Source organism: Crinia signifera, chromosome 9 (genome assembly GCF_055691185.1).
Source record: "Crinia signifera chromosome 9, ASM5569118v1, whole genome shotgun sequence".
In the NCBI taxonomy this organism is placed as follows: Eukaryota; Metazoa; Chordata; class Amphibia; order Anura; family Myobatrachidae; genus Crinia; species Crinia signifera.
In genome coordinates this window covers 45,040,095-45,063,493 of record NC_139225.1, presented here as the reverse complement: position 1 = coordinate 45,063,493, position 23,399 = coordinate 45,040,095, and the positions used below count along the sequence as shown (strand labels likewise).

General features: G+C 42.4%; 1 protein-coding gene across 2 annotated transcripts in view; it reads right to left on the bottom strand.

Annotated features, from left to right (window-relative positions):
- Window positions 1-713: 713 nt before the first annotated feature.
- PLP1 (proteolipid protein 1) overlaps window positions 714-23,399 on the bottom strand; it is a 43,122-nt gene continuing 20,436 nt past the window's right edge. The window contains exons 3-7 of one of the 2 annotated variants that reach the window (XM_083159030.1): window positions 20,814-21,078; window positions 18,529-18,697; window positions 18,173-18,246; window positions 15,921-15,986; window positions 714-2,000 (exon numbers count right to left, since the gene is read on the bottom strand). In XM_083159030.1, coding sequence (XP_083015156.1) covers window positions 1,848-2,000; window positions 15,921-15,986; window positions 18,173-18,246; window positions 18,529-18,697; window positions 20,814-21,078 — 727 coding nt within the window. In that variant the 3' untranslated portion in view covers window positions 714-1,847. Of the gene's footprint in view, window positions 2,001-3,415; window positions 6,028-15,920; window positions 15,987-18,172; window positions 18,247-18,528; window positions 18,698-20,813; window positions 21,079-23,399 lie in introns of those variants that run through there. The other variant, XM_083159031.1, reaches the window with a different exon arrangement.

The window sequence follows — 23,399 nt, the reverse complement described above, 5'->3', positions numbered from 1 at the left end:
ACTCTAAATACTGTATGTTTGCTTTGGGACTTCAGGAATCTCATTCACCCCCAGTTTATAAATATGTCCTCTGCCTTACTGCCCTTGCTAAGGTGCTCATAGCCAGGAAATGGTTTGACGTGTCATGCCCGAATATTTACCACTGGAGGGCACTTGTCAATGAGGTTGTGGGCCACGAGAGGTTTACCTACAGGTCAAGGGGCTCGCTCGCTCCTTATGCTGCCAAGTGGAATAGATGGACCTCCTCTAGGCTGGCCCTGCCCGCTGACCCCCCAACATGACCATACACCTCTCTAATCATCTGCGGGCGGAGCCTTGATGGCACCCGCCCGCCCCCCCCCTCCCTCTATGCTACGATCCGTGTCACGGCACCCTCGTCTACCTCAGCCCAATGAGAATGCCCCCCTACCTGGGATTCTGGATGATTATTACACTATACCCTGCTGCTTTCTCAATGGTTGGCGTGCTACTTGCTTACACAGCTTTCTTTCTTATGTATACTTAATTTTTTATTTTATTTTTTCTCTCTATCTCTCTTCTATTTGTTGGTGGGAGGGGAGATGGTACTCAAGACATGAGTACCGGGATAATTTATTAGGGGAAAAATTTATATGCCAGCTACATATGTACATCTGTGCTACCATTGAACATTTCTCGACACCACCTATGGACACTGAACCTTGCCACAAAGAACACCCAGAGGCTGATTCGTATTGAAATGTTTGCAAGTGTTTTATTGTTCCTCTCTGCATAAATTGATGTAATTTATCATTGACGATATTGTCTGCTAACAGTACAGATGTACATTCATCTTCATTTGTTTCAATAAAAATTTACCCAATTTAAAAAAAAAAAAAATATTTATAGAAAAAAAAAAAAAGAAGATCCAGATATGTGTTGTGGCTTGTCCTTTGTTCCAAAGCTGACAAGACAGGTTGTCTCTGTGTTTGATATTATCACCTTGATTAGAAACTGCATGTGACTTTCATGTATTAAGACCTTGATACCACGAAGAAAGGAGATTCTCTCTACTCCCAGGATAATGTGTGATATTCTCCCATTGGGTTTGCTGTGAAACCTGTCAGTTTGGATTTTGCTATTGGAGAATGCTAAACTGTTATCAACAATTTTGTTTAATAAACCACTGTTGGTTTTTATCTATCAATGTGCCTGATTGATTTGGAATCCCAGATCTTCACTCTGATCTAGCAAGTACTTGATGGATGGATGTATGTAATAAATATCAATTCATTGGTGATGTTTAAGTACTAGATAAATGCAAATCAACTATGGACAAGTTGAAATTGGGTGTTGGCACATCAGTGGGTGTTTACATTACACATTTGCATATGTGTGTGTCAGTAATCTTTCTTTTAAGACTTGGTTTTAATAGTCCAAACCATTTTTTACAGATTATAACTGTGCATATTTATTATGAATTTTGTAAAATATTTTACAGAAACAGCTTTTAGTTCAGTAATAACACTACTACGTAAAAAGTCATTTATATTAAAATTGGTGTAAAATTTAAACAACTTCAAATTCAACCTATTGAACAATATAAATATACTGACACAATAGTAAGATATATAATTCATTATTGTGATTCAGTGTATAATGGAACAGAAAATAATGTACTGTAGGAAAATATGGATTTAGTATCTTCAAAATGGAAAAGCATTATTTTCAATGAAAACTGAGAGGAAACAAAACCCAAAGCAAAGTAATAAACTCAATAGAGCTGATGTACACCATGACAAAATAAATAAAAACTCCCTACATCATACAACTGTGACTGAAGAAAATGCATGCTCCCAACCTGGGACACCCCAAACAAAACAGGCGTTTTACACCAGGTTCTCTGCGCTTCTTTGTGGGAGCTCCGGAAGGATCTCAGTGAGTTCTGAGCTCTCAGCCTGTGGAGTCTCCCGGCTTTTTCCCGTCTCTAGGGCTTGCTGGTGATATACCCTGTTGGCCGACAGACACATGAGGGAGTGTATCTGAAAGAAAAGGGAGACTAGTGTCTGCCTTTGGGTTCAAAAATATCCTAACAAAAGTTGCTTCAGTTTTTTTTTCCTATTTTATTGACTTGACTTACCAAAATTGAAGATCACAGGATATACATGTGACTAACATCCAACTGCCATTTCAGATGAAATTCATCAAATAATGGCATGAGCAATGCTATCACAGCACAACATTCAAATGCTTTTCCATGGTTCTACTACAGTACACATTAGGAACTTCTCTGAAATCTAGGTTTATCTAATTTGTCAATAAGGTGTTTCTCCTGATAACAAAAATAGAAATTATAATAAAATATAAAGCAGGAACTAATAGGCTAATACCAACCTAAAATTCCTGGTGATTAAAATTTGATAAAAAGTATATAAAAAATATATAATTTGTTAATCTGTTCACAGCAGCAGCTCCCATTAGTTTACTTTTAACTAACATAGCAAATATGAACCTTTATTGAGTGCTTATGTTTAAAGAATTTACTGCTTTATTTAAAAAAAATGAAACAATGTAAAAACATAAATACTAATACACAATTTCAAGCCACATTTTCAGTTAAATCCTAGCATGTTTGGGCATTCTTGATGACATCATGAAAAGCAAAATGACATTGGGAGCCTTGGAATAACACCTTATTCATAGAATCGAAAATCTACTAATTCAAAAATGTTGCTAGATTTACTGTACACATTCCTGTTTTTGTAGAATTATGTTGTTCTTCCATGTGCTAAAATCTAGTTTAAGATTATGAGGTTTTCTGATCATTTTGATAGCCTAGATAAATATTTTTAATTCGAAGCAAAGTGTGTTTTAAAGCCTAAATTATATTATATTTATTAACTTAATACATTTGTGTAAAATCATGCATAATTTTATTTGGCGTAAAACATGTAAAAATACTTGAAGAACTATAAATTGCACATGATAATTCCCAAAGTTATATATAATGCCCTTCTCGGTCACCCACACCACCTACAGATACATACCTCCCATTACCTTCTTATTGTATTTTGAAAAATAGTCTTACATAGTCTAGAAATATTTTAGTGATTACTCTTATAATATTTTATCATTGACAAAATCAAGTTTTACTAATCCCAATTCAAAATAACTAAATTAGATAAACATCTTTTGAAATTGATCTCAGGTTTGACCAATCATAATGCTGACTGAAATGAATAAGTAGAAACAGAAATGCAACTTTGGACAGCTGTATATTCGGATATGCCACCATTTTCATTTTGAGCAACATTGATGTATCAGTTTTGCATACAGTACGTTTCCTATCATGGCTATCTATAACTAATTGTGTGTGTGTGTGAAACAGACACCAATTTATATACCTGTATTAAAAAGTTATTTGAAACATTAATAAATTCACCCAGATAGACACGTCTGAAATTCAATAAAGAAACATTTAATTACTTTTTTAAGCTCTTACATTTCACAATTAGTGGTTCACAGCAAAACCAAAATAGTAATAAAAAAATAAAAACAAATAATGTAAAATTAAAACAATAATGCTCATTGTCTGCTGTAGACCCCTGAAATTTATGTTGGACTGTGTGTGGGTTTTATATAAGATATTGTATTGTAACACACATTTCTGTAGGAAATACATTTTACTATTAATGGACTGCCAATACATTTTTTTAAACTGTATATTAGGCTCCTGTCTTTTAGGAACATAAAATGGCAGTCCAGTTTGCAGATGGAATGAGCAATCTGCACTATAAGATACATTTTTTCACTATACTTAATTCTTAGTTCTATTAACACTGAACTTAGAATAACTCGTCATATGGTTATACAACTATGATCTGTAATTATAGGCTCTTAATAGGGCTATGTATTAAAAGTGAGTTAATGGGAGGGGATAGAATAGTGCATAACTTCAGGGCTCACCTCCTAAAAGTGGTTCCTAGCCCCACGTTTTTGATCCCTTTCCCATGTGTTTATACAGAGATCAAAGCACATTGTAACTGCCATAAGTTTCTAAACTCTAGGGCTAAGATACGTAAATATTTTTATTGACAAATCATGTCTTTACAATAATTGCTCCCTGCTCCAAAAAGTACAATGTAAAACTCGTCAGTGTGCCCATAAACATCACATAAAATACGATTATTCATTATATGACATTGGTTCAATAAGTAAGACCTCTCACTGCTTAATGCTCTTTCTGTCACGATAATTTCCCTCCAAGCCATTAGACTGTACTTCCTATCAAACTGTCCCAACAACAGTTGTAAGTTCACTAATGTCAAGAAAACAGGTCTTGGTTTGGTGCACCGCCTTTGATAAACGCAGGACAGGTGTTCAATATGAGCAGCAATCTAGCCAGCAATGCACATCAATTGCAAGCGGTACATCTCAACAAGTTTTCAATGTATTCAGCTGCTTTAGATGCAGATATCCAATCACACTACGCACCTCATTGTTTGACTATGTTTCCTTCAGCCCCGCCATCTTACAACTGTTAATGGGACAGTATAATTGATATGAGGTACAGTCTAAAATGACCATTAGGGGAAGCATTAGTATACTTGCTTTAACCTGGTGGGAAATTAGAATGAAATGGAGAACATTAGCGGTCTTGTTACCTTACTTAATGAACCATCCTCATACAATGAAACAATATTGCTCTTCTCTAGTCAATTTTATAATGCAATGGATAACAATTGGTTACAGCCACTCTAATAATTAGAACTTACTGTGAATTAACACTTTTTGTGATCTGCAAATTATCATATACATGTATCTGTGACTGAAATTCCCCATTAACTCTTCTAATTTCAAACATTGCCAATCTTTGATTCTATCCAACTGTTCATCTATGTCTAAAACATCTAATGCAGGGCTAATGTAGCTGAGATTTTTTGACCAAGTGGTTTTTATCTTTGACACCCCTAAACAGGCTACAGTGTAAAGAAAATGTAATGTTCCCTTATTGGAAAATATATTTTATGAATAGCTTTACTAAAGCTGTTGTACTAAAGGATTCTATCAATTGATTTAAAAACATGTATACAGTAAGTAGCTTGGTGATGCTGCCATGTTTCTTCCTTAGGCTGTTCAAAACCATATGTAACTTAGATACGTTTTCCATATATTTAATAATATAGCATATGGTTTTTATTTATCTTATTTTCATATGCTTCTAATTAAAAAATAATAATGGCTGAATATACACATGGTAACGGTATCCACACATTAATTTTCATTCAGAATTACCTGAGATTGCAGAAGATAAATCAAAGTATATTTTTTATGAATTATCACTTACATTTAAATTTACTATAAATATTTGCATAATGTTTATTGCATTTGTGTGCTTGACAAATTTTGATGTACATGGAAAGAATCTCAGTGACAAATCTCAGGTATCATGTATCCTTTTTTATTTTATTTTTTAAATGCCATGCCGATTATCTGCTAGTGTACCATTGCTGTGGACATTACAGACCACACTTAAGATTATTGTTACAATGTAAATTTAATTACGAAACAATTATGACACAGGCCTAAAAATGAGATTTATTTAAATAAAATATGGAGTTCGTTTAAAACAATTTTAATTTTTAAATAAGATTTTCCTATACTTACTCCATTTTTTTTAGATTATCTCTTTTATCTCCCTGATCTTCACCAAGTAAAATGTTTCCAACTGAACTATGTATTTTAAGTTCACAACTTCACTGCTTTTTAATTTTATGACTGCAATGTGTAATTGAAAATATTCCTGTATTAGACATAGCAATACAATCAGATGGAAAGCTTATTTTCAAGATAAAAACTATAGATTGGACAGTCCAGTTATGGAAGCCACTGGTCATTAAAACTCTGAAATTAAATAAAAAATAATCAAAATAATATGTTATGAACGTGAAATGGTGAAGACAGTTTTTAATTCAGTCCTCAGCTTGGAGTCTAAAACTTTGAGCGATCACTTAGGCCAGTAACTCGAAGTACAGCATAGTTGAAAGATGCACCTATCATATAAGTGAGCTGCAAAGGAACATACAGAAGAGAGAACATGCATCTATTATTGTTTATAATATGCCCTGTTTTACAATACTGTTGTGCTACAATAATGATTACAATGACAAAATATTATTGCTCTTCTAACTGTAGCATAAAATCAGAAAAAAAAGTTAATCTGATAAAGTAATGTCACCATTGCCTAAAATCCTAATATTTATATTTAATGTATGTAGTTGTAAAATTTGCCTCAGTTTGGTAAAATAAATAGTATACGGAAGTTATTTAGAGTGTGTTTCATCTTCTTTAGACGGGGAATTTTTATTAAATTACTTTAGGTATTGCCTAATAAAATTGTACCCCTTTCACATCATAAATGCCAGGTCGCACCCATGATTTGGACAGGGGTCCATCTCAGGAGCGACCTGGCTTTTGTGATGTATACCCCCCCCCCCAAAGTAACCCTGCAAAAAGTTGGGTTGTTGATGTCAAAAAGGGAACAGAGTGGCGACATGTCGTCGGAGAGGGGGGGGGATTATTGCTTAAATGGGCCCCAAGTCGCTCAACCCGGTTTACCCATTCACACTGCACAGCAGCCCATGTCCGAACCGTTCTCTTAACCCAAACAAACCCTTCATTTAACCCAGGTCAGAATGCCGGCTTGCTGGACCCGAGTCATTGAAATGGCCTTTTCCCACCGCACGTCGACCTGTGCCGACCTGGCAACAACCCAGGTTGGACCTGGGTTAGTTGTGAGACGTGAAAGGGGTATAATATAGAAAACAGTACACTGTAAAATGCTCACTATGAAGTAGAAGTGAAGCAGATAAAATACTTAGGACTTATGCTGGTACTTGTTTCCTAGCATGGCCACAATCGCGGGCATCGTGTACCTTAAAGTTAAGGTACATGATGCCCGCGATGGACCCAATTTCCTTTGAAATCAGGTCCATTTTGCCGGCAAAGGAAAAATCGCGGCCATCGCGTCGGTCGCGGCCATTAACATGGCCACCAACGCGATGCCCGCGATTTTGCCATAGGCTTCAATGTTAAAATAATTTTTAACATTGAAATCGGGAGCATCGCGTCGGTCTTGTGCCATTATAATGGCACAAGATGAGATGGATGGCACAAGATCAAGTCCATCTCACATAGGAAACAATGTGAAATGGGCCAATATGACCCATTTCACATTGTATATGGCCCCGTCATTACCCCACGATTGACGCGAACCCGAAGCATGGCAAGCACAGCGAGCCCGCGAGGAGCGGCGGTGCGCGTCCTCCGACCTTTTCATTCCCCTACTATCCACGTCGGCGTGGAGTTGAGAATATAAAGTGTGGCAAGCGCAGCGAGCCACCGAGCCCGAAGCGTGGCGAGCCCCGCGAGGGGATGCGTATACCTGTGAAGTAATACGAGTCCGCTCGCCACGCTTCGGGCTCGGTGGCTCGCTGCGCTCTCCACACTTTATATTCTCAACTCCACGCCGACGTGGATAGTAGGGGAATGAAAAGGTCGGAGGACGCGCACCACCGCCCCTCGCGGGCTCGCTGAGCTCGCCACGCTTCAGGTTCGCATCAATCGTGGGGTGGCGTTCAGGGTGTCAAATTGGGGGTGTAGGGAATATTTTTACATTGAATCAAATGTAAAATCGGGTCCCAGGGACCCTATTCACATTTGATTCAATAAAAAAATCGGGTTGGTCGTATCGCATGCATTGGTATATGTATATGTATTGGTATATACAGTACATGCAGGGCCGTCTTTACGCATGGGCTTAATGGGCACTTGCCCAGGGGCCCCACAGTCTAAGGGCCCAAGCTGTTCCACCCCGTCAGAAAGCTCCTGTCGGAAAGCTCCCCCACTCCAGATCAGATCTCTGTTTCCTGGACCCTACTCATAGCCGCTGGTGCCAACCGCAGAGCATAACTTAAACTGTGACAGCTAACTGTGTTCGGCGTGTCCTCCGGCTCCTGGCTCCTGTACTGTCTGTGTGAGTGTGACAGACAGATGCAGTCTCTGCCAGCCCCATAGTAAAGCCCTGTTACTGAACATGTTTTTTTAATTTAATTTATTGTGTGAACTGTAAGTCATACATCTATATATATATATATATATATATATATATATATATATATATATATATATATATATAGACAGGGGATGGATCCGGCACAACAGGGCTTAAAGGTAGCCAAAGATAGTTGATGTGCCCCGGTGCCAACAATAAGGACCTTTCAGCCCCTTGTAGATACAGTTTAGAAAGAACGGGCACTCAGCACCCACGGGCTATTTTGTCCCCTTTTCAGACTTATGTCAGTTAGCCATGAAGATATATCCTTGCAGGTATCATGAAGTACAGCTTTACCTTACCAGTTTAGCTCATTCCGTTTTTAAAAATGTCCCTTTTTTTAATACACCCTCATGTCGACCACCAGATGTCAGCACCACCTCACCTGTTGTTTTTGTATACATTGCTGTGCGTTATCACTAATATTTGCATGCTTATTTTTCTAGGGGCTGTGTCCTGGATCTTTTATTCACAGTACTGACATGCCACTGATGTATGAACATTCACGTTTTGTATTCATTTTGTATTCTTCTGTGTACTCATTGATGTTTTGTATGCCTCCCACAGCCCGCCCCACGTGACCGCAGGCCAGCCCCGCTCTGATGCGCCGGATGGATGACACTGTCAATCACAGTGACGTCATCACGGCGCGATCGTACCCTGAAGTCAGCCCAGCGGTCTCTGTGAGTGAGCGCAAGCTGCAGGAGGGGGTAAGTCACTGAGCCTATATATTTCACTTGTATTGTACCACTTATTGTTATACCACTTATGTGTCCTGACAAAGGGGGAGACCCCGAAACGTAGACGGACGTTTGACTGAATAAACAGTCCCTGTTTTTCACCCTGCAAAAGACCCTGAGTGCCCATTCTTTCTAAACTGTATATATATATATATATATATATATATATATATGTGCCTGATACGGCCGGCTCTCCAACCTACTTGTAATAGAAAATGCTGCCTGGGTGCCAACTTGGAGAACACTCCTGTGCTCCTTCAAAACAAACTCAGCATGTGTTATGCGGCCCGCCAGGACACAGGGTGGATAACAGGATACAGGAGTCAGGCGTGAGCCCGTAGCCGGGACCGCCGGTTAGGACGGCCACAGCGAACCCTACTCTGACTCTGTTGAGTCCCCCGGGCAGATGACGGACCCCTGCAAGAACTAGGCTTCACCTGTGGCCGCCGCGTTCGAAGGAGCGGGTTAAGCCAGCTCCAACCCCGATGCAGCCAGGTCTTAGGATGGGACAAGGGGTGAGCAATCGTCAGGGGGCACCTCAAGAGGAAGAACCATCTACAGGGCCTAGCTGGAAAAACCCCTAGCTACCGGCACCTGGCCAAAGACGGGAACGTGACCTAGTCACAAACACAAGCGGAGAATGGGGAATCACCAAATCAAAGATAGCCACAAATCCGAGTCCCCAAAACTAACACAAGGACAGAACTGGGGGCCCTATCTGAAAAGACTGGGGGAAAAAGATAACTAAAGAATAAACTGGAAACTTCCAGTAAAAGGGACAGGTGTGACACCCACGGCGGGGTGTTCGCAAAGACTCCGAAAATAACAGATTGGCTGGTAGCCAGATAAACAGAAAATACTGGCAAACTGCCAAAGTACAAATAAGCAGAAAAAGAAACCTGGCTCCACGGGAGCACTCACGTGACCCAGGCTGGGGGTACTGAACAGCAAGGAAGCTGACCCTGGAACTCTGGAACAGGACCCAGGAGACAGAACCAAACCGGCAGGTGCTTCAAAAGAAACTATAACCGGCGCCATGTTGATTGGGATCATCCCTTAAAAGGGATAGATCAGCCAATCCAAGGCCACCGTTAGACCAGCCCCCAGCCCTGATTGCGTTCAGGTAGCTGAACGCGCGCTGCCTGTCTCGGCATCCCCTGTTGCCCAGCAACCGCTAGTCGGCTGCAGGGGAACGCCGAGAACTAGATGACGCGCTCCCCCGCCGGGCGGAAGTGACGTTCCGCCGTCGGGCGGAAGCGCAATACGGACGCTCGGCTGAGCCGGGCGGAAGTGCCTGGCGCACCTTCCGTGCCCCGTCCCCCGGCTGCCGGGCGTCTGGGAGCCTAACAGTACCCCCCCCCCTTGAGGAGGGATCAATGAATCCCTACCACCGGGTTTATTCGGAAACTCCCTAAAGAAAATTCTTTTGAGATGGGGAGCATGCAGGTCTTTATCAAGAACCCAGAATCTCTCCTCCGGGCCGAACCCTTTCCAATGTACCAAGAACTGTAGAGAGCCTCTGGAACACTTGGAGTCTAATATTTTCTCTACCCGGAACTCCCGTTGCCCTCGAACCACCACTGGGGAAGACCCAGAGTTTATCCTCCGCGGAAACTTGTGTGAAAAGAACACCGGCTTAAGAAGGGAGGCGTGAAAAGTATTGGCGATCTTAAGGGACTTAGGTAACCCGAGACGAAAGGCCACTGAATTAACCCTTTTGACGATCCGAAAGGGACCAATGTATCTAGGCCCTAACCTTGCCGAAGGTTGGTGAAGTTTAATATTGCGGGTGGATAACCACACCCAATCACCCACTCTAAATCGACAAGGCTGTCTGGATCTGTCTGCGAACCTTTTTTCCTTCGCAGCCGCCTCCCTGAGCGCCTCATGCGTTCTTTTCCAAATGACCCTCAGGCCAGATACTGAATGCGAAGGGGGCGTGGGAGTTCCTGAATCAAAGGAGTTAGCCCGAGGATGGAACCCATAAACAATGAAAAAGGGTGAAGATTTAGCAGCAGAATGATAGGCGTTATTATATGCGAATTCTGCAAATGGGAGGAAGTTGACCCAATCGTTCTGTAATTTGGACACAAAACAGCGAAGATATTGCTTGAGTGACTGATTGAGTCGCTCGGTTTGTCCATTTGCCTGCGGGTGAAAAGCAGAAGTCAAACTGGTTTTGATTTTGAGAGCTGTACAGAAGAGCCTCCAGAACTGTGCCACAAACTGTGGACCACGATCAGAAACAATATCTATGGGCAATCCATGGAGTCTAAAAATGTGCTGTAAAAATAACCCCACTAGTTCTCTGGCCGAAGGCAACTGTTTGAGAGCCACAAAATGTGCCATCTTAGAAAATCGATCCACTACGACCCAGATAACCTGACACTGTGAGGAGACAGGTAGACCCACAATAAAATCCATAGCCAAGTGAGACCAGGGCCTAGATGGAATGGATAAGGGTACCAATTCCCCTAAGGGACGGGATCGAGGAACTTTGTGTTGGGCACAAACTGGACAAGACAGCACAAATTCCCTGGTGTCCTTGGCCATCTCCGGCCCCCAAACCACACGGGACAAAAGATCCAAGGTTTTAGAAATCCCTGGATGACCTGCAATCTTAGACTCATGTAGTTCGGAGAGAACTCTACGACGCAAAGTCTTGGCGACAAACAACCGACCAGCAGGAGTTTGGACAGGAGCCTGTCTCTGGGCTAAATGAATCAAACCCTCCAAGGTCTGACTAACGCCTGCATGAATACAAGATGCTGGTACAATAGCAATCTTGTTAGCCTTGTTCTCCTGTTGCGGCAAAAAACATCCAGAGAGAGCATCAGCTCTGATGTTACTTGACCCTGGTCTATATGAGATAAAAAAATTGAACCGCATAAAGAACAAGGCCCAGCGAGCCTGCCGAGCATTGAGTCTTTTAGCCGTTTCAATGTATTGTAAGTTCTTATGATCTGTAAGAACTAAAATTTGGTGAATCGCCCCTTCCAGCCAGTGTCGCCATTCATCAAAGGCCCATTTTATGGCTAATAACTCCCGGTTCCCAACGTCGTAGTTGGCTTCTGCTAAGGAAAATTTCCTGGACATATATGCACAGGGATGTAGCAGCAATGACTCGGGATCTCTCTGGGACAAGACCGCTCCGGCCCCTACCTCGGAGGCATCTACCTCAACTATGAAGGGGAGATCCGGATCTGGATGTCTCAACACTGGCGCTGAGATAAAGGCCTGTTTGAGAGCCTGAAAGGCCCGCTTCACTTGCGGGGACCATTTAGATGGATCAGCCCCCTTCTTGGTTAATGCAACCAGGGGCGCCACTATAGACGAGAAAGAGTGGATAAAACGCCTATAGTAGTTGGCAAAACCAAGGAACCGTTGGACTGCCTTCAAGTTGGTGGGACGAGACCACTCCACGACAGCTTGTAATTTCTTGGGGTCCATCTGAAATCCTTCAGAGGAAATAATGTAACCCAGAAAGGACACCTGGGACACCTCAAACTCGCACTTTTCCAGTTTTGCAAACAACTGGTTATCTCTCAGTTTCTGCAGAACTTGTCTCCCGTGAGAAAATCAAAATGTCGTCTAAATACACGACGACAAACTGACCCAAAAATTCCCGGAGGACGTCATTAATGAGATCTTGGAAGACGGCTGGGGCGTTGGAAAGACCAAACGGCATAACCAAATACTCGTAGTGGCCAGATTGGGTACTAAAAGCCGTCTTCCATTCGTCGCCTTCCTTAATACGGATGAGGTTGTACGCACCTCTGAGATCAATCTTGGTAAAGATGGTAGCTGATCTCAATTGATCAAAAATCACTGAGATAAGGGGGAGAGGATACGTATTTTTTACCGTGATTTTGTTAAGGGCACGGAAATCGATACACGGCCTGAGAGAGCCATCTTTTTTCTCCACAAAAAAAAAACCAGCACTCAGGGGTGATTTGGAAGGTCGAATGAAGCCCTTTTTAAGGCTCTCCTGGACGTATTCCTCCATGGCCTTGGTTTCCGGGATGGACAAGGCATACAATCTCCCTTTAGGCAGAGGAGCCTTGGGAATAAGGTTGATGGAACAATCATAGGGGCGATGTGGAGGTAGAATCTCCGCTTTCCCTTTAGAGAATACGTCATCAAAATCAGCATAAGGAGAAGGAAGGTTGGAAAGGGACATCGCAGCCAGAACCAAGGGAATGTGGACACATTGCTTGGAGCAATATTCACTCCAACGAGCAATCTCCCCAGTCTCCCAGACGATGACGGGGTTGTGTTTTACCAACCAAGGATGACCCAAAACAATGGGTACCCCCGGACAGGAAGTCAACAAAAATGTAATTTCCTCGGAATGGCACAACCCTATGGAGAACCGTACTAAAGGGGTCTGAAAAGAAATGTCTCCGTTAGACAGTACATTCCCGTCCAGACCTCGGAGAGTAATAAAGCCATTAAGTTTGAGAAAAGGAATCGCAAGACTGCGGGCTAAAGAAATGTCTAAAAAGTTTCCCGCCAAGCCACTATCAATAAAGGCGGAGCCGGAAAATTCTTTTCCTTGAAAGGAAACACAACAGGGGACTAATAACGAATCTTGAGAGGAAAAAAGCTGAAGGCCTAAGTGAATCCTCTCTACGTTCACTTGGCCTGGGCTTTTACTGGTCTGAAGGGACAGTTGCGGAGAAGGTGCCCCTTACCTCCACAATATAAGCACAGTCCAGCACTAAACAGACGGGCTCTTTCTTCCGGAGAAATACGAGTTGCCCCAATTTGCATTGGTTCCTCGCTATCCTCGGCCGCCAAGGAAACAAATGGAAGAGGGCGTAGTTGTGCCCCTCGCTCTGATCTCCGTTCACGGAGGCGGCGGTCAATGCGAATAGCTAATTCCATAAGTTTATCCAAAGATGTGGGTACAGGGTACTGGATAAGACTATCTTTAATAGCCTCAGAAAGACCACAGCGAAATTGGCTCCGTAAAGCGGAGTCATTCCAGCCGCAATCGTTTGACCAACGGCGGAATTCAGTGCAATAAGCCTCCGCGGGGTCCCTACTTTGTTTTAGGGCCCGTAAATGAGTCTCTGCTGAGGCCTCTCTGTCCGGATCATCATAGAGAAGTCCCAAGGATGAAAAGAAATTATCTACAGATGACAAGGCTGGACTGTCGGCAGGGAGACCGAAAGCCCAGGTCTGTGGGTCGCCTTGCAAAAGAGACATAACCAACCCTACTCGCTGAGACTCGGCACCAGAGGACCGAGGTCTAAGTCTGAAATACAATTTACAACTCTCACGAAAGTTGAAAAATGCCCTACGATCCCCTGAAAAACGATCAGGCAAATTAACCTTAGGTTCCTGTGTTCCCACATCTGGGACTCGATTTCTCTGTTCCTGAGTAGCAAACTTCAACGATAAATCCCGCACCATCTGGGTCAACCCCTGGATCTGGTCTGAAAACGTCTGAGAAGTAGGATTCATCACTAGAGCAAAATGACGAGTTGTTATATAAAGGGAATCTTATATAACCTGTATGGCCGGTTATAATGTTATGCGGCCCGCCAGGACACAGGGTGGATAACAGGATACAGGACACAGGCGTGAGCCTGTAGCCGGGACCGCCGGTTAGGACGGCCACAGCGAACCCTACTCTGACTCTGTTGAGTCCCCCGGGCAGATGACGGACCCCTGCAAGAACTAGGCTTCACCTGTGGCCGCCGCGTTCGAAGGAGCCGGTTAAGCCAGCTCCAACCCCGATGCAGCCAGGTCTTAGGATGGGACAAGGGGTGAGCAATCATCAGGGGGCACCTCAAGAGGAAGAACTATCTACAGGGCCTAGCTGGAAAAACCCCTAGCTACCGGCACCTGGCCAAAGACGGGAACGTGACCTAGTCACAAACACAAGCGGAGAATGGGGAATCACCAAATCAAAGATAGCCACAAATCCGAGTCCCCAAAACTAACACAAGGACAGAACTGGGGGCCCTATCTGAAAAGACTGGGGGAAAAAGATAACTAAAGAATAAACTGGAAACTTCCAGTGAAAGGGACAGGTGTGACACCCACGGCGGGGTGTTCGCAAAGACTCCGAAAATAACAGATTGGCTGGTAGCCAGATAAACAGAAAATACTGGCAAACTGCCAAAGTACAAATAAGCAGAAAAAGAAACCTGGCTCCACGGGAGCACTCACGTGACCCAGGCTGGGGGTACTGAACAGGGCAAGGAGACCACCAAGGAAGCTGACCCTGGAACTCTGGAACAGGACCCAGGAAACATAACCAAACCGGCAGGCGCTTCAAAAGAAACTATAACCGGCGCCATGTTGATTGGGATCATCCCTTAAAAGGGATAGATCAGCCAATCCAAGGCCGCCGTTAGACCAGCCCCCAGCCCTGATTGCGTTCAGGTGGCTGAACGCGCGCTGCCTGTCTCGGCATCCCCTGTTGCCCAGCAACCGCTAGTCGGCTGCAGGGGAACGCCGAGAACTAGATGACGCGCTCCCCCGCCGGGCGGAAGTGACGTTCCGCCGTCGGGCGGAAGCGCAATACGGACGCTCGGCTGAGCCGGGCGGAAGTGCCTGGCGCACCTTCCGTGCCCCGTCCCCCGGCTGCCGGGCGTCTGGGAGCCTAACAGCATGTAGTGGCACATCCCGGACTTCAGAGAAAAGACACCAGGCCTTTTAAGTTGTCTTGGAAGATGTCCGGTATTCACAGTTAGATGCAATGGTCAGCATTACCCCAGTTCTCGTCCAGAATGGGTAGATGTATGGTGTACAGATCGATGCTACTCAGAGTCAAAAAGTAAATGATACATGTAGACCACCACCTGGACTACGTGGATTATTTATGCCATCCATCTCTACACTATATATATATAGATATTTTTGTAAGAGTTTTTGTACTCTACCACTGCACTACTTTGCCCGGGGGCCCATAATGCTGCTAAGATGGCCCTGAGACTGAGCCATAGTAATGTGAAACATTGGATATATTAAATATGGAGGACTGTCTTACTTTTAAAGCCAAAGTTTTTTATGTCTACATATTGATTAGCTAAGAAGGAAGCTTGATATACTTATCTTTGTTACATACTGTATTAAATATCACCAAAATTACTTACCAGAGCAACAAGTGTTGCAGCTGCACCCACAAAGGCAGCAATGAAAAGGTGAAATGTCATTTGAAACTAAAAGACACAAAAAAAATGTAGAGGACATATTAAACAATGTTATTAAATTATTGTATAACATTTCTCTTCAACTAATAAATGCCTGCACCAATAGAGATCAGGGTAATACACAAAATGAAGGGATACATGTGGATGGATGATGGTCAGGATGCGGGTGGTCAGAATACCAACACTTGAATCCCAAAGGAAGGAATCCTGACAGTTATAGGCAAGTATACTCTTACCCTCCCACTAACCCTAACCCTCCTCACAGCCTCACACTCATTTTTTGTTAGAAGTTGCCTTGTGGCGCTCCGAGGGGCACAACTCGCAGCTGTTGCCTGGTGACCAGGATGCTCTCTTACAGGTTCAGCAACTGGCAGCGTCCGGCTGGCGTCTCACAGCGCAGACACTGCAGTGTAGGTGAGCTGCTGACACTGAATTTGAATGACAAGCAATCATTTTCTTAAACATATTTAGTAGCAGTAACATATCATGTGCCCAGTTTTGCTAGTTACAGATATCCCAATTAGTGCTTTATAAAAAAAAAAATAATAATATTAATAATCACATTCTGGAAACTATGGTTTTCAGAATAATTTTGATAACAGATACTTATTTATTAACAGTTTCTTACATAGTGCACACATATTCCACAGCACTTTATAGAGAATATTTTAACATTTACATTAATCCCTGCCCCAGTGGCACTTTAAATATATAGGATTACTTATCACTATTTGGGCATCAAGAAATTTCTGCCAAGATGTACAGTATTAGAAATCACATAGTGGGGGGATGTACTAAACAGAAATACCGCGTTTTCAAATGCACCAAAGCCCCACCACCAGGGCATCCCGCGAGGGGCGATGCCCTAACGGTCATTGGGTCACCAGCACAGTCATTAGGTTGACACCATTAGGTCGACATGCATTTAGGTCGACAAGTGTCTAGGTCGACATGAGTCTAGGTCGACATGGGTTAGGTTGACAGAGTCTTTAGGTTGACAGGGTCATTAGGTCGACAGTCAAAAGGTTGACATGGGGTTTTTACCTATTTTTGAGCCGACATGTGCCGACAGGCGGTATATCATGCCCTACCATCCACTAGGGCGAGGAGGGAGAATACAAAAGTGTGCCCAAAGCATGGCGAGCCATGCGAGGGGATGCAGTGCTACGTTTTCAGTGTCCATGTCGACTGTGTTTACATTCGGGACAATTCTTTTTAAAAACCCCATGTTAACCTTTTGGCTGTCGACCTACCAACATGTCGTCCTACTGACCCTGTCTACCTAACCCATCTCGACCTTCCTGCACATTGACCTAGACTTATGTCGACCTAAATGCATGTCGACCTAATGGTGTCGACCTAATGACTGTCGACCAACATGCTGGTGACCTAATGAACCATACCTGGATGCAGGGAAGAGGAGCCTGGTAGTCTCTGCTGCCACTTGAGCGGGAGGCTGCCGGGCACAGCGGGAGGGAGAGAGCCGCAGGGTTCCACTTACACCCCGTTGGCTGCTTCACAAAGGGCAGCTCAATATCTCAAGAGCTGCCCTTTGCGATACTAATCACATGTCATAGTGCATCTGCGATTAGTGCCTTTGCAATGTGTGGCGGGATGCACCGCAGTTGCTTGGTGCTTCCCAACCAGGGTCTGAAGTCTGTCCCAGCAAGGTATTCACTAAAGTAATCACATCAGGGATACTGTATTGTGCACGCGTGGTCATTAGACAGTGCATGCACCAGTGGCTGTTACCAAGGAGGGATCTGGAAAATCATTATCAGGTAATATATACCCAATCATTATTGACATGAGAAACAGGGAAAGCCCAGCAGGTACCTGTAAGATTTTCTACGGAAACCCTGTAATACTTTCTGGGAATATTTACATTTTAAGAGTATCCGTTTTTTTGGGGTGATTTTGCATAAAATTTGCCAATAAATATACAGTATAGAACATAATGGTAACGTGAATGATTTTATGTAGAAGAGGAAGATACATCATTTACTCATAGCTCACACCCTGGCTGAGGTTGTGCATGTATGGTAATGAGACTATACAGTTTACATTTTCAGCTGAACTCGGGTGAAAATGGGCTGAGATCAAACCATTAGGTGATTGTTACACAAAAAAATGATCAATAAATATAGAAAAGCAAAAATGATTAAAAAAAAAGATATTGGAAGCAGACTGCCAACCTCACTGGTCTTGCAGATGGCAAGTAGACTGGCTCCACACACTTTCCCAGGAAAAGAATTCCATGGCAGCACCCCTGTGGAAAGAGAACCATTGGTGAAGAATACATTGCTCTACAATATACAGAAACATGCCTAAACTTCATTGATGTATAATTCATTGGTTATCTTGTAGATGTAAAATTGTGGAGTATTACAACAATATAGGTAAAAAAAAAAACATAATTTAGTTAAATATTTGAATATTATTTTATTTGGACAACATGGTTTCTGACAATACCTTAAAGATCAGTGAAACTGTGTTATGTTACTGTACCTATGTATTTTCATTAAATAGAGGCTTTGATCATCACACCTACCATACATGCGTGCATCAGCACACAAGTTACTGATGCCGGCTGAAGTCTTAGCAGGAAATGCAATAGACTGACATGTGATCCAAGTGTTGAAATAAATGTATACAGGAACAGCAGAGCAGGCGAAGATCAAAATCCAGAGGATGGTCACAGCATAGGTAACACCAACAAACTACACAACAAAAATACCAAGACAATCCAACAATAAGCAAAAATATTGCAAACTATATAGTACATGATCAGGTTTTTTGAAAACCAGCTAACAAGACTTTTCACCTGAAAGGACACAAAGGATATTTTGGTAAGAAAGTTATTTCATACTTGCCTATTTTTAAAAACTAGTTTCAGGGGGATTATAGTTGGTAGTAGAATTTTGCACAGCATGCCATTGAGGGGGTGTGTCATGCTCCACCCAAAGGGCGTGTCTAGTTCCATATATGGAGAGATTGTGAAAAGAGATAGTGAACTTGGCACCTAGAAGTGTGGTCTACATCTGAGAGGAATCTTTTATTATGACTTATATACAAATGTAGATGAGCCCCAAAGCAGTTAGTAAGAGATACTATACTTGGCAAAGTGCTAGGAAATGGTGCTGATGATTAAATGTAAATGTATCTGTATCTCATTCCTTTTTACCCCAAAATGTAACCGTGTAATGTGGGCTAGGTGATATGAGGGAGATTGCTAGAATAATGAGGGAGAGAGGCAGATTGCTGTTATTTCAGGGAGTCTCCTACAGAATGCAGGAGGGTAGGCAACTATGAGTTATTTACTGTAGTTCACTTATAGATTTTAAGTGCAATTAAGGGAGATATTGTCTTAAGCCTGATGAAGTAATAAAGGGCCTTATTCTGGTCTGTGCGGCCAGAGCCGAATATGCGGCCAGGACCGTGCGTCCTAAACCCCGCCTTCCGTATGGATCGCTCACTCCGTCCGAATGCGGTAAGACGCTGACCGTACGGAGCACGAGTGGATTTCTCATGTATACACCTCCTCCATCTCTGGGAACCTCCCCCATCATTCGATGGTCGCATACCATCGAATGCAGGACCGAGCGGTCAGGCAGCTCCCGCGAGCTCAGACCACTCGGGCATTTCTCCGTGCAAAAGCAGGGATCTGGGCGGGCAGCTGACATCCGGCAATGTCATATGTCCGCCCCCTACACGTGCGTCACGGCCGCATTACCATACGTACGCCCAGCGTTTTCATGGGAACGCCCATGAAACGCGGGGCGTATGCATATGTTAATGAGGCCAAACAGCCCTTCACGCCCCTCTCCTCCCCCTGTTCGTAGTGTAAACAATTCATGCGGAATTTGGACGTATGTCCCTTTTGCACATGCGCAGATATGCCTCTGCACATGCGCAGACACAAAACATCGGCGGAACGAACGCACGCGGACATATCCGCACAAACCAGAATAAGGGCCAAAGTTGTGATAAAGTGGACCAACCAGTCAGCTCCTAACTGTTATTTTTCAAACCCAGCCTGTTTTGCAAATTCAGAAATAAAGAGAATTTCTCTCTGGCTTACACTGTATATTTATCAAAAATATTAGAAAACGAAAGGTTGGGCGTAAAATTGATAAATCATTAAAACATAACATTGAAAAATGTCTCTATTATGTGAACAAGATAATGTTTGGACTGTTTGCGAGATTATGAGGGGCCCATCGATTTCTGATACAGCACATTCCATATCCTGAGTGCACAGAATGCTATAAAAAATGACAAATGGGTATTATTCATTATTATTTAAGTCCCTCCTGATAATTTGGGTGCCAGATGACTCACCAACAGAATCCCGGCTGTCAGGATCCCTGAAAGTCAGAATCCTAACATGGGATATTTTCCCTTGTGAGGGTCCATGACCACCATAGAGGGAAATAGAATAGGTGACAAGTGCAGTGAGCCCACAAGGGGCTTGAATGTGCTCGTCCCCCCTTTCTGTGCTTCTGACAGTCGGGATTCCGATTTCGGAAAAATGATCATCGGAATTCTGACTGTCGGAGAGTTATACCATGCATACCTTGGGAATTTATGCAAGTAAGAAACTAAAAGGCCACAATAAGATGACCCTTATTTTATATTGATCACATTAACATTTGTAACATTTGTTGCTGTTTTATTAGTATTAAATTGTTTTAGTTTATATTTTGATAAAAAAAATATTATTTAACAATATTTTCATTAAAAAGACACAAATGCTTTAACTTCAGCATATTTCTCTAGAGTTGCACACAACAGTTTCTGTATTAAAAAATTTTTTTTAATTAATCTTCTAATAACCTTGTCGGGATGTCCCAGCCACCTCCCCAAGCAACGGCAAAGCAGTTCTAAAGTGTGGACTGGATGCCTTGCTCTAGAACTTCTACTTTTAGGTGGTCCACCTGTAACAGTAGAGATAAGACCTCCTTTTAAAGCTGATGGCTTGAACTCTCCAAGAATGTGTTTGATTGCAGTGGTGGTGTAAAATCCCTCAGCCAGAAGCAGAATGCCAAACAAGAAGAAGAATATGGCTATGCCATAAATCACATATTGGAAGCCATTAATTCTGCAAAGAGAAGAAGTTTATTAGTATTTCACAGGTTAACCTAATCAGCAAGAATAACATATAATTAAATTAGAGATCACATAACCCCTGGCGGAAGTTATTATTTTTGTGATATTACATGATAAATAATGTATAAGTACATTAGGCATGCATAATACACTGTACGGGAAAATTCACTTAGAATAGTGTTTAGAGTTTAAACATGATTGGAATCTTAGGGATATGGGAGAGTTTTTCAAGATCAAGAGAGTTTACTAAGATTTGTGTTTGACAGAATCATGTTTTTTGATGGCGTATGCATGTGGAAATACAATATGTGCCAAACACATCAAATAAACATACAAAAACAAAGAGTATTGTTACCTGAGGTCGAGCCAACTATGTATCCATATACATCAAATACATACGTGAGTGGGAACCAATTTCAAAGTCGGGAAAGGGAGATCCTTTTACGATGTACAGTAGTAAGGATTTCTCATACATAAAAGATAAAAATAACCAAAAAATAATATAGTGTAGTAGGTCTCATATTCAATTTGAGTCCAATAATAGATAAAAGTTCTTAATGGGAATCCCCTATGGTTTTGGATTTGTGGGGGGACATTTAATAGAGAGTGATTTGCTGCTTTTGGGGAGTCAGCTCCTGATTGGCCGCTAGGCGGCCAATAGAATCATTCAGATGAGAGGCACGGAAGATGAAACATCTCTGCGCCTCTCAAAGTCCAATGGGTACTGGCGGCTGACTACGGCGGAGACTGAGAAGACAGAGAAGATGAGGGGATCTTCACCAGAGGACCTGGGTGAGTAGGATTTCCTTCCACATGTCCCCCATGGATTTCTTTGGATCCAGGGCCCCGGACTCTTCAGCCCTGGAGCCCCAGACCCCGGACCAGCCCCGGAACCAAGGCACCGGAACCAAGGCACCGGACCCAGGGAACTACCGACGGGCTCAAGATAGGTAAGTATCAGTATGTATGGGCTTTGGATGTATTAAAGTTTTATTTTCAGTGTGTGTCAGTGTGTTTATTTGAATTTTTTTTTCTGTGGAACTACAAGTGTCAGCGGGCCCTTTAATTCCCCGCATGCTGGGATTTGTGGTTCTCAAAGTCCCAGCATGCAGGGGGGGCTTGCTGGGACTCATAGTTCCACAGTAAAAGACAATAGTTTTTATTCTATTTTTTTTACACAAGTAATAGCTTGATGCCCACCGCCCAGGGGCATCGAGGACAGCACATTTTCATGCCTAAAACTCACACTATATCGCATTTTACCGCACTTTTTTGCAGAGAATTCGCATCTCATTAAATATGCAAATTCACAGCAAAAGTGCGCATTTTCAAAAGTGCGATATAGGGGGATTTATGACAAATTCGCACTTTGTCAAAAACTGTACAATCACGAAATCTCGCCTGTGATGTCTATCTTCTATGGAATCACCATTGGTGCAGAGGCTCAACGGTGGAATCTTATATGAAGCTTAATTTTAGCAGATGCTGGATAAACCTATAGAGGTATCTTTAAATATTATTCACCAAGTATTAAAAAGGTGCTCAGGATACTCACACCAATGCTTACATGCGTACACGGGTTATCCTCACATCAAGGTATCTTTATTACTTCCAAATGATATCCTCCCATAAATGATCAATAATAAAGAATAAATAGCAATATTTATTTTCAAGATATAAAAAGGTACAACAGAAAATGTTGCAATCCAAATCAAACAAAGTCAAATAATTGTGGCTATGGTGCAGACTACAGATGTTAAGAAATACACAGACAGCCTTGCTGGGAGAGATGGAATAACAAATACCTTTTATATATTGAAAATACATATTGCCATGTATGCATGTCAGCATTCATGTGAGCATACAGAGCACCTTTTTAATACTTGGTGAAAAATATTTAAAGATAGTTCTCTAGGTTTATCCAGCATCTGCTAAATGTAAGCTTCATGTATGTTTCCGTGGTTAGAACCTCTGCACCAATGGTGATTCCATAGAAGATAGACATCACAAATCCATAAATATAGAGGATTCCGCATTTAGATATTTTATTTATTATTGGACTCAAATTGAATATTAGACATAGTACATTATATTGTTCTTTGTTTATTTTTATCTTTTATGTATGGACTAACATCTTTTTTCAGCCTCAATTACTATGTTACTATTTTAAACTAGGCAGGTGCTGGGAGGGTATAGTAAGAAATCCTAAACCAATAAATGAGTGTAAAATAGAGGGCAAAGACAGCTACATTGTGGAAGAAGCAAGGGGAAGGGAGGAAGAAGGGAACAAGGTATACAAAAGGTGTGTGAGAG